This window comes from Macaca thibetana, chromosome 16, assembly GCF_024542745.1.
Source record: "Macaca thibetana thibetana isolate TM-01 chromosome 16, ASM2454274v1, whole genome shotgun sequence".
Taxonomy (NCBI): domain Eukaryota; kingdom Metazoa; phylum Chordata; class Mammalia; order Primates; family Cercopithecidae; genus Macaca; species Macaca thibetana.
The window spans coordinates 65,252,020-65,263,982 of NC_065593.1; the positions used below are offsets into that span (position 1 = coordinate 65,252,020).

The window sequence follows — 11,963 nt, forward strand, 5'->3', positions numbered from 1 at the left end:
GATTACTTTCCTAGGCTGTAAAAATCGCTACACGTTTCACACAGAGAAAGTGAAAGAGACCGCAGATAGAGAAGGAAGGAGAGTTTTGTGACAAGATTGAGGATTCTTTGCCAACACCCAGAATGGGCCACCATAGGCTGGGTCCAGTCCAGGGGCGTTTGATTCATGCCAGGGTGTGCTCTGCCCAGAAATTCTTAGTTGCCTTAGAACTTTTCCCAGCCTCGCACAATGGCGAGGTCTTCCTGTGAAAAGAAGCTGATTTGAAACATGGCCAACATTCCCAATGACCCAGGGGTATTGGGGGGTTCTCCGTGTTCTCACCAGCAAGCCTCACATTCGAGTCTTTAGTATGGCAGCCAACACTAAGTGTATGTACCCGGCTGACGGATGCCCACTGACTTATTTTATTTTATTTTATTTTATTTTAAAATAGAGGCTAAGAGTGCCTTGGAATGACAGAACAGCTTTTAAGCTCACTCCCATACTTACCACTCCGATGAATGCTGGATTTCCGGCCAATGCACCAAAATGATATGGCTCTGATGACTGGAGGAACACCAGGTTCCTTGGTCTCCTGCTGTTTTTAATAAAACAACATGCACACATGTGGAGTGGTTTTAAGGAGTGGAGAATTTAATAGACAAGAAAGAAGGAAGGAAGAGGCTCCCCCTGTACAGAGACTGAAGGAGGCGGGCTCCAAGCTGAAACAGGGAACCTCAAGTGTGGTGCAAAACAGCCAGTTATATGAGGAGGCTGGAGGAGGCGGTACCTGATTTGCATAGGGCCCAGGGGATTGGTTTGACCAGGTATGTCATTCAAGTAGTCCACGAAAAAACTAGCCCTGCTACCCTAGCCTTTTAATATGCAAATACAGGCGCCATGATGTTCTACACACATGGGGATTTGTAGGGGCGGCCATGTTGCCAGGCACATGTGGGGACAAGAAGAAGACTGCAGGAGTCTCCCTGTTTGGGTGGACCCAGTTTCTGATGGCCTGTATTTGCATATCAAAGCTTGCCTGCCCAGCTGTAAGAGCCAGGGCTTTTCTGCTAGACAAGAAACATTTACGGAGCTGCTTTAAAAGAAAAAAAAAATCTTCCCAAGGACCCCTTTTCCTCTCTATCTACTTAAAATAATTTCTCAATAACTCCTATAACAACAACAAACATTATGAGCTCAATTAATAGATGCAATAACTGAGGCACAGAGATGTTGACTGCATTATCCACAGTCACACAGCTTGTAGGTGGTGCTCGTGGGGTTAGAGCCAGGTCTATCTGAGCCAACAGTCTGCGTGTTTATGCACTTGGCTGTTACACCTGAACAAACGAATCTTCAGGTGTGTCCAGCATGGCCCACCTGACATCTGAGTTGGGTGTTCCTTGCTGCTGGGACCCGTCACTGTGGTGTAGAACAGTTCTGAAATTGACTCCCAGAGTGTTATACCCCTTGGACCCAAGGCCTGCTAGGCCAGATGCCCCCCCACCCCACCCCTTTTCCCCCTCCCCTCCTGACCCTGCACAGTCCCCTCCCTCCTCTTTTTTACATAGTGACAGTGCTCAATCCCTGTGGCCCAGTCCTGCCTCTTTCATTGAATAATTAAAAGCAGGAACTACCCACTCTATAAAAGGAAGTGAATGATTAAGAAAGTCAAAGGCGGTCTAGATGCACAGAAGGTGCAAGACTGAGCTCAGGCAGAACTTCCAGAGTGCATCTGGGATCCGCATTTGCCACTGGTTGCAGATCAGGTGGACGAGGAGCCGAGAAGGCAGAGCCATGTGGCTGTCCCCCGCTCTGCTCCTTCTCAGCCTCTCAGGTGAGTGGGGCTGGGGCCTTGGGCCCTTGGTATGACAAGGCCAGGGCAGGAGGCAGAGGGCATTTGTCCTTCCACATCCAGGGAAATGAGAGGTGGCTTTGTGAAGTCATTCAACAAAGGTGCACTGGGGACTGACATTGTGTGCTTCGGGGCCTGAGGACATCAAGAAAAAAGAGGAGGAGAACTGGCCATTAAAGAAGACTCCAAGCTTGAGGCCGTGGCTCATACCTGTAATCCTAACACTTTGGGAGGCCAAGGTGGGAGGATTGCTTGAGTCCAGGCATTTAAGACCAGCTTGGGCAACATAGTGAGACCTCGTCTCTAAAGAAAATGAACAAAAATTAGCTGAGCGTAGTGACACATGCCTGTAGTCCCAGCTACTTGGGAGGCTGAAGCTGGAGGATCCCTTGAGCTCAGGTATTCAATTCTGCAGAGTTGTGATCGCACCACTGCACTCCAGCCTGCGTGACAGAGTGAGACCTTGTCTCAAAAAAAAAAAAAAAAAAAGAAAAGTAAAAAGACTCCAGCTGGCTTAGTGAGTGAGACATACACATAAACAATGAGCAGTTGCAGGACACAATAAGGCATTGGTTGGAGGTGTGTGCGGAGGATGAAGCAGTTCTCTCTGGTGACTAGAGAAAGATGAAGATGTGCACTTGATGTGCCCTGTAGAACGAAGGTCAGACACTCTAGAGAGTTGGGTGTGTATGTGGCTGTGTGTGTTGGGGGACCTGTGCAGAGAGATGGAGGCTTAGAAAGAATGGTGGATACATGCAGAGGGAGCTATCAGTGTGCAGGACATCTTGTGGGTGGCGAGTTGGATATGAGATTGGAAACACAAAAGACAAGATTATGAAGGCCTTCCACGCCATGCTCAGGAGCTGAGACTTTCAAAGAAAAAACTTCTCAAGAACCCAGGTGGAAAGTGGGAAGGGCTAGATGATCTTCTCCATGGCAAACCTTGGTGGATACCTAGAGGGCATTAGGGGACAATCCAGAATTTTACACATGGTATACAGTATGTGTGGGCCACACAGTTCTCTCCTGGAGCCTCGGGACTGACCATCTGGCACAGATAGAGCAGTCCACAGAGGTACAACAGGAAAGAGCACAGCTGGAGAGTTCTGAGACCCAACTCCAGTCCTGGCTGGACTTCAGCCCTTCGACCAGTTCAACAGGGCTCTGCTCCAAGCTGACGGCTGCCCTGTCATTTCCATCCCTATCGTTCCTCATACCAACTCTTGACAACACATAGAAGCCTGATTAATAGTTCCAGCCATCATATTCTGTGGTTAGAGAAACCCCCACATATATTTTTAAATGGGCCTAATTACATTGTGAGCCCTTTACAGTTTGAATGACTGAAGCTAGGATTCATGACACTTTGTTCAAGGCAGCAGCATCTCTTTTCTGCTGTTAGTGATTGCTGACAAATCCAATTTATGTTTTTGGGTATATTGTTATTGTTTTTGTTTTTTGTTTTTGAGACGGAGTTTCACTCTGTCGCCCAGGTTGGAGTGCAGTGGCACAATCTTGGCTCACTGCAACCTCTGCCTTCCGGGTTCAAGTGATTCTCCTGCCTCAGCCTCCCAAGAGGCTGGGATTAAGGCACCTGCCACCATGCCTGGCTAATTTTTGTATTTTTAGTAGAGACAGAATTTCGCCATGTTGGCCAGGTTGGTCTTGAACTCCTGACCTCAAATGATCCACCCACCTTAGCCTCTTAAAGTGCTGGGATTACAGGCATGAGCCACCGTGCCTGGCCTCTAAAAGATTTTTAGATGCTCAGGGCAAGTGCAGCTGACGATGAGGAGGAGACAGTGTCAGTACCCAACTCAGGCAGTGGTATGGAGAGGAGAGCAGAGGGAGCTGTCAGTGTGCAGGACAGCTTGGGGGTGGCGATTTGGATATGAGATTGGAAACACAAAAGACAAGAGTATGAAGGCCATAATCCTCAGGAGGGGAGAGTTGGGGAGGATGCTGCTGGGACTGGGAAGACCTCTCCAGATGCCACCGCCATGATCTAGGCACAGATGAGGTCCTGACCTGTTGATGAGCTGTCACTGATGGAGCAAACCCCAAATGTCTGGTATTGGACTATATCCAAGTCTTCTTTTAAATTTAAAAGTAAATAATTTTTGAAGACAATGCCTCACTGTCACCCAAGCTGAAGTGCAGTGGTGGGTGATTGTAACTCACTGCAGCCTTAAACTCTCAGGCTCAAGCGATCCTCCTACCTCAGCCCCCCAAGCAGCTGGGACCACAGGCATGCACCATCACTCCCAGCTAATCTTTTACTTTTGCAGACACAGGGTTTCACCATGTTGCCCGGGTTAGTCTGGAACTCCTGGGCTCAAGCGATCCTCCTGCCTCAGCCTCCCACAGCTTTGCAATTACAGGCGTGAGCCACCTTGCCCAGCCTATACACATCCAAGTCCTATTACCACCTTCAAAGTAGAGTGTAGCGTGACTGTCTTATGAATAAGGAAGCAAGACTTGCAGAGGTTAAGCAACTCTGCCAGGGTTTCCCAACTAGTTCAGCATCAAGTCTTTCTGCATTTAAAGCTCACAGTTGCCCTGCTGCCATGCTGTCCTGGGGGCTGTGATGACAGAGATTGAAAGATGAAAAAAACCTGAGGAGCATCTCTAGGATAGAGCTAACTAAACTGGCTACCAATCAGCTCTTGGGGCTGAAGGAGAGGACAGCATGAAAGAAGATGCCAAGCTCTTCTGGAAGGCTGGGTGGTGGAGCTGCTGGTTTGAAGAGAATCAAGTTGGTTCTGCTGATTGAATGCTATGTTAATTTCCAGTGGCTGCTGTAACAAATTAACATGAACTCTATGGCTTAGAACTGCACAATTTCATCATCTCATTGATGCTTCTGAAGACCAGAGCCTGGCATGGTCTTACTGGTTAAAATTGAGGTGTAGGTAGGGTTGGGTTTCTTTAGAGCAGTGGTCCCCAACCTTTTTGGCATCAGGATCTAGTTTCATGGAAGACAATTTTTCCACACCAGGAGTGGGGTGAGGATGGTTTGGGATGATTCAAACACATTGCACTTATTGTATGCTTTATATTATCATTATATTGTAATATATAATGAAATAATTATACACTGCACCATAATGTAGCATCTGTGGGAGCCCTGAGCTTGTTTACCTGCAACTAGACGGTCCCATCTGGGAGTAATGGGAGGCAGTAACAGATCATCAGGCATTACATTCTCATAAAGTGTGCAGTCTAGATCCCTCACATGTGCAGTTCACAATAGGGTTCGCACTTCTATAGGACTCTAATGCCGCCGCTGATCTGACGGGAGGCGGAGGACAGGTGGTAATTCGGACAACAGGGAGTGGCTGTAAACACAGATGAAGCTTCACTTGGTTGCCCACTGCTCACCTCCTGCTGTAAGGCTCAGTTCCTAACAGGCCATGGGCTGTTACCCATCTGTGGTCCCGGGGTTGGGAACCCTCTTCTAGAGGCTCTTAGGGGGAATCTGTTTCCCTGCATTTTCCAGCTTCTAGAAGCCATCTGCTTTTCTTGGCCGGTGGCCTCTTCCTCCACTTCAAAGCCAGCAACAGAGCATCTTCCAATCGGACTCTCCCTCAACCCTGTTTCACTTAGAATATCCGTGGAGATTATTCAGGATACTCTTCTTGTCTCAAGGTCCCTAACTTCATCACATCTGCAGAGTCCCTCTGGCCACGTCAGGGGACGTATTCACAGGTTCTGTGTATGAGGATGCCAACACCTATGGGGGACATTATTCTACCAACCACAAATGCAAAGTTCAAGAAAACTAAAACAGCTTCAGGGAGAAGGCCCAAGCTGTGAGGACGCGGCACCTGCCTGGGAAATAGACCCGGCTCTCTCCACCCTGCAGAGACCCCCGGCCTGGGCCTGAAGCTCTGAGGCCACGAGACAGTCAAGGGAGGCTACCTTTGTGATTCTCTGCCCCTTTATCCACTTCTGAGTGATCAAGAAACCCGTGTCATTGCCAAGGAAAGAGCCTATCTGCACACAGCCTAACTGGAGTCAATCAGTGGAGGCACAGGCAGCCGTTTGATGATGCTCACCTCTAATCTGCTTAGCTTTCACCAGGCCTTTGTTACTCTGTCACATCCAAAGCCTCACTAGAAAAAAATACCAAAGGAGAGTAGTTCAGGATGGGAGAGGAAGTGCATTCCATTCTGCAACATAGGAATTTGGGGTGGAGACATCCAGCGTGTGTTTGTAAATGGTGGACTTGCTAAGGGGAGTCTGAGCTGCAAATATGGATTTGAGAACCATCAGGAAACAGGTAATCATTAAAGCCATGGAAATGGAGAGACTCCCTCCATGGAGGCTTGTCAGGGGAGACAAGACGAAGGCTGGAGAGGAAACCCTGGGTACCCCCACAGGGTGCTGGGTCTGGCTCACAGGAGCTGGCTTGGGACACCTTTTCCCAGTTCTGTGTCCAGTGACATCACATGGATTACCTGACATTTGCCACTGTGGGAGTAGTTACACTACGGAATTTGGCAAATATTAAAACCAGAGATTTTTTTCTTTTCTTTTCTTTTTTTCCTAGACAAGAGCCTCACTCTGTTGTCCAGGCTGGAGTGCAGTGGTATGATCTCAGCTCACTGCAACCTCTGCCTCCCGGGTTCAAGCGATTCTCGTGCTTCAGCCTCCCACGTAGCTGAGACTACAGGTGATTGCCAGCACGCTCAGCTAATTTTTGTATTTTTGGTAGAGACCGGGTTTCACCATGTTGGCCATGCTGGTCTGGAACTCCTGACCTCAGGTGATCTGCCCACCTTGGCTTCCCAAAGTGCTGGGATTACAGGTGTGAGCCACCGTGCCCAGCTCCTAAACCAGGGATTTTTTTCTCCCAGAGGGCTGGTAGTTAAATATTTGGCTCCGATGAGAACAGCATTGAGAGGACAAGGAAAGAAGGTGGTAGGAGACCATGGTGTCACATGCTAAGCAGGTGTAGAAGCTGGTGGGGGGCTGGACTGAGGGGGAGATGGGGATGAGGAATTGGGTGTGTTAGAGACACACTCGGGACTCTTAAACACCAAACTGGCTCAGGCAACAGGAGTTGTATCTTGGGATTCTGTTTTGCAGGCTGTTTCTCCATCCGAGGTCCAGTGTCCGTGAGAGGTCCAGAGAAGGGGTCCGTGAAGGTGCAGTGCCACTATAAGCGAGGATGGGAGACCCACGTCAAGTGGTGGTGCCGAGGGGCGCGCTGGGTCTCATGCGAGATCCTCATTCAAACCAGAGGGTCGGAGCAAGAAGAGAAGAAGGACCTTGTGTCCATCAAGGACAGTCATACAGACTGCACATTCACTGTGACCATGGAGGGGCTCAGGCAAAATGACTCAAACATTTACTGGTGTGGGATTCAGAGACTAGGACCTGACCTTGGGACTCAAGTGCAACTGACTGTTGACCCAGGTAAGAACTTTCTCATCTACACAACGAGGCCCTGGAGCTCAGGGCTGGGAAAGTCAATGCTCTGACCTGCTCCTCCCCAAGGCTGAAGGGGAATGACGGTGAGCCTAAGAGAGACAGCGAGAGAGAGAGACAGACAGACAGACGGACTGGGAGGGAGGTGAGAGAAACTAAGGGAGAGTGGCGGCCAGCATTGCTCTGCCATCTCAGTCCCTGAGGTCTCTCCAAGGAATCCAGGTGGGGCTTGGGATGGGGGTGAGAATGGGGACTTCAGTTTTGGTGACTGGTGGCCCAGCCCTGCTCATGACATGGCAGAGAGGGAACCTAGAGCGGCCCAGGGAGTCCTAGTGTTGAGTCCCAGTAACTGCACCAACCCAGAGTAGCTCTGGGCATCTTACAGTACCCTCCTTTCTAGGTCCCCAGCCACCTGCTCTGCTACTTTATCTGGCTGTGTAAGATGAGCACGGGGTAAGAAAGTCCCAGGGAGATGCATGGGTGACAGTGGACGCTTTAAAGTGAAAGGATGGCTTCAATCACGGGCAATGTCAGGGACCTCTCTGGTTGCCCTGGCATCTCCTCCATGCCTTGGACTCCACTGACAGACTCTGGGGTCGTCCTGCTGCTGTTGCTGGAGTCTGGGAAGCAGCCCCCAACCTCCACTTCCACCCACACACCCGTACTCAGTACTTCATCAGCTCAGTGTCCACTTGGATCCATTTGGTGGTGATGTGGAAATAGACAATGCCGGCCCTAGAACAAGCCTGTATACTGTTGGGGTTGGTACCAAAGAGGCACATGGACACAGTGGCTACAGCTGGGTAAAGAGGAGTCCAGAAAGGGTCAAGCAAGACTTCCCCAGGGCTGCCAAGTAGGGGAAGCCCAGAATATCTATGGGGGCAGAGAGGGGATTGAGCAAGACATGCAGGTGGTACAAAGAGACAAAAAGCCACGGCCAGTGTGGCGCTTTAGGGAGAGAGATGTTCTGGAGTGTTGGGTGGGGGACCTACAGGGGTACCAGCCTGTAAGACGATCAGGGGCTTCATAGGAACTGTTGTGACTAGAGTTACCTGCAGCTTAGACAGGAGCCTACCTAGCGTGGCCCCAGCCTGGGCCTTTTTTGTTTGATTTTGTTTTGTTTTTTGAGATAGGGTTTCTCTCTGTAGCCCAGGCTGGAGTGCAGTGGGGCGACCTTGACTCACTGCAGCCTCGACCTCTTGGGCTCAATTGATCCTTCCACTTCAGCTTCCTGAGTAGCTGGGACTATAGGGGCACATGACCACACCTGGTTCATTTTGTATTTTTTTGTAGAGACAGGGTTTCACCATGTTGCCCAGGCTGTTTTCGAACTCCTGGGCTCAAGCGATCTGCCTCCCTTGGTCTTCCAAAGTGCTGGGATTACAGGCGTGAACCACTGCCCCTGACAGCCTGAGACCATTGAGAAGAATTTGCTGGGGCCGAGGACTGAAATAAAAGATCACTGTTGGGTCATGGATACTCAGTGCCGGGCTGGGCTCAGGGGCCCCCCCACCAGACTGCCCCCAACAAATTGCCTGTATAGTTGCTCCTAAAAATGTTCCGTTCCTCATAGTTGTGTTCTCTATTTAACTGGAGTGTGCCCTTTTCTTCATGAGCCTTCTGGAGCCCCCTTTCCCTTTTTCTGGACTACCCCAATTTCTGGACAGCCCATTTTCAGCATCTTATCTCCTTAAGCCCTGCTCAGGCATCACTCCAGAGGAAAAGACCAGAAATTTATTTCCCCATCCAATAGTCCCACTTACAAGATAGGTGGAAAGAAAGTATGAAAAAACCTCTCTCTCTCCCCATAATAGAATACGGTGCCTACTCCTATTTATTTTTTAATTTTTCTTGCCACACCTGAAAATGATGGGAAAAAATGTCTGTGTATTGAGATTGAGGTGACTCAGTAGAAGCACGAGGGGCTGTAGCAGGAGAGAAAAATCCTCCTACTCCAGGGGAAAGGGTCTTCTGGTGAAGGCTGGCAGGGTCGGGTGGCTTTGTGACCCATGCACGAGCTCCCACCTGTGCTAATAACCCATGGCTGACTTTGCCTGTGTCTAGAGGGAGCAGCTTCCGCACCAGCAGGCTCATCTGTCAACAGCAATATCAGGGTGTCCATCAGCACCCACAAGAGGTGAGTCATGTGGTTCTTTCTCCTGTCCCTACCTGGGGTCCCTCCTAAGGGGAAGCCAAGCCTGAGAACTCCTGCCTGTCACCAAACACCAACACCTGTTCTAGCCAGAGTCGAGGCCCCAAGCCCACCCTCCATCTCTCTCCTGCCCCCGTCACTGCAATCCACCATCTCCCCACTCTAGCTCTCACCAGAAAACCACTCTGCAGAACTCTTCTCAGTGAGCATCATCCGCCCAGTCAATCGGTCAACCTTGTATTGGTGGCCTCATGGGTGCCAGGGGGAGATAAGATACCACCCTCTGTGGTGCAAGACATCAAGGGACACAGAGCAGGAAGGGTGATTTACCAGTCTGGAGCTGGCATTAGCAGGAACAGAGGCAGGAAACACAACCTGTATTTGGTGACCTCTGGTGCTTCTGTTGAGCTGAGATGTACTTTGAGCAAAAAGGGTCCCAAAAGGTAACATTAGAAAGGAAGACGGGCCCCGTGCGAAACCAGCCAAGGTGACTGTTGGAGGAGCCCTTGAGGTTGAACCAAGGAGGAGGTTTACAGGGATCTTCAGAGTGGGGTTGCCCAGCCCAGGGTCACAGGCTTTGACTGATGGCTCACAGGGTTAGGGGATGGGAGTGACATGGCCTGGGGGTGCCCAGGGCTCTGAGCACTGTGTCCTCTTCCCCAGGAACCACTACATGCTCCTGGTATTTGTGAAGGTGCCCATCTTGCTCATCTTGGTTGGTGCCATCCTCTGGTTGAAGGGGTCTCAGAGGGTCCCCGAGGAGCCAGGGGACCAGCCTATCTACATGAACTTCTCTGAACTTCTGACTAAAGACATGGCCGCTTAGAGAGATGGATCTGCAGAGCCTTCCTGCCTTGGACCACGTTTCCAGAAGAGACTTGGGCTGTGGAAGGAACATCTCTGAGTCCTCGGGATGCGGCAACCAAGGTAGGGGCCCTGGCCTCTGCCCTGGCCTTGGAGCTGGTGGGCACCTCCCTGCCCACCAGGGCCGGGGCCTCTCCCAAGCCACTATCACCTCCTGGGGTGCCAGCACCTGTTCTCTTGGTCAGGAGCTGCAGAGATGGAGCTCAAGCCTGGATGACTGTGTCCCCACTGCTGGAATAACTCTGGCACAGAGCATGGGACCAAAGTACAGGAGAAGTTGGGGGAGACCCCCCAGCTCTAGACTTCCATCATCCCGGAGACCAACTCAACACTGTATTTGCCTTAGAGCCTGATATATCCATTTTTTAAAAATATTTTTTTCTGGCAAAGTTGGGTTTTAATAACTTGTGTTCATAAGAAACCTATCTGATCCCACACACAAGGAGAGTGATTCTGGGATGAGTTCCTGATTCTAGGGCATGAGGAGCTGGATGGACCCTTTCCCCAGGGAGGACATGGCTCTGAGTCCACAGGGTTGAGGAGGAATCTCCCCCTCCCACATCCTCCTCCTCCTGGCTCCCCAAGCTCCCTGCCCACTCCCCCACCTCTGGGGGGCTGCAGCTTGGGAGCCTCCTCAGCGTGACAGCTCAGGTCTCCTCCCCAAAAGAGCCTGTTGGGCCTCAAGAACCACCTCCAGGTGGGGAGGGCAATAACAAAAACCATCGCAGGAAATGGCACCCTCCCTTTTCAGTAATGTTGAAATCATGTTACTCATGAAAACTGTCCTAGGGAAGTGCTGCTGTCTCCTCACATGCCTCACCAACGGCGATGAGGCCCTCAAATGTGGTCACTTTGTGCTGTATAGGTGAGGGACCTCACACCAAAGGGACCTTCACTTCTTGTGAGGAGAACCAGCCCCATGTGAGACACTCTCCCTCCCCAACCTGCACACGCAAACACACCACACATGTTCAGCATGTTGCCCTTTGAACACCCATGAGGACGCCTCCCTCCTGCTCTTGGTTCTAACAGGGAGCTCTGACTGTCAGCAGTGGATAAAGGAGAGGGGGCCCTCTGGTCCCTAACATGGCAACCGGAGCCTCCCCTTTCCACTGTGACTCTTTAACCCCCTCTTGTTGTCCTTCAGCCAAAGAGAAACTTTCTCTGACTTTCATCTGAATTTAGGGCTCTGGCCAATGATGGGCCTGAAAATTCCATAATGGCCAGAAAGGAGAGTTCGAGCCGGGCTAACACCCCCTGAGTCATTCTGTGGGGGACCAAGACCCACAGTCCACCACCCCCAGGGCCCTGCTTCCTGGAATGCTTTCCTGGATCCAGCCTCCCAAAGATCTGCCAGACCCAGGGAGGACCGCACTGCTCCACGAGAGGGAAAACCAAAGCACGATGCTTCGCCAGCTGGACTCAAAGGGGCGAGGGGCCACTGGCGCTTGTCAAGGTGATGTCATTCTTTTCCCACCGGTTCTTCCTGTTGATATTCAATGAATCCCTCAATCTCTCTGGAGCTAGTGTGGCTGGGTTGTTATTCTTGTGGCTCCATCGAGGAGAATCCACCAGAGTAAAGTAGGTGTCTATTGTCTGTCTGCCCACCCAGCACACACGCCCTTACACCACTACCCACGTACACATTTCTAGGAAATACCTAGAAGCCTGCCTAATACA

At 50.7% G+C, this 11,963-nt stretch overlaps 1 protein-coding gene across 1 annotated transcript; it reads left to right on the top strand.

The window, feature by feature from the left end:
• The first annotated feature begins 1,652 nt into the window (after positions 1–1,652).
• LOC126939246 (CMRF35-like molecule 7) lies at positions 1,653–10,636 on the top strand. The gene is made up of 4 exons (XM_050764437.1): positions 1,653–1,816; positions 6,926–7,255; positions 9,332–9,404; positions 10,083–10,636. The coding sequence occupies exons 1-4, from the start codon at positions 1,666–1,668 to the stop codon at positions 10,243–10,245; spliced, it is 717 nt and encodes a 238-aa protein (XP_050620394.1). The 5' UTR covers positions 1,653–1,665; the 3' UTR covers positions 10,246–10,636.
• Positions 10,637–11,963: the final 1,327 nt, after the last annotated feature.

Coding starts and splice junctions, on each gene's coding strand:
- LOC126939246 (XM_050764437.1), top strand. CDS start 1,666: ATGCACAGAAGGTGCAAGACTGAGCTCAGGCAGAACTTCCAGAGTGCA. Junction 1,817..6,925: donor GCTCCTTCTCAGCCTCTCAG/GTGAGTGGGGCT, acceptor TCTGTTTTGCAG/GCTGTTTCTCCATCCGAGGT. Junction 7,256..9,331: donor GCAACTGACTGTTGACCCAG/GTAAGAACTTTC, acceptor GCCTGTGTCTAG/AGGGAGCAGCTTCCGCACCA.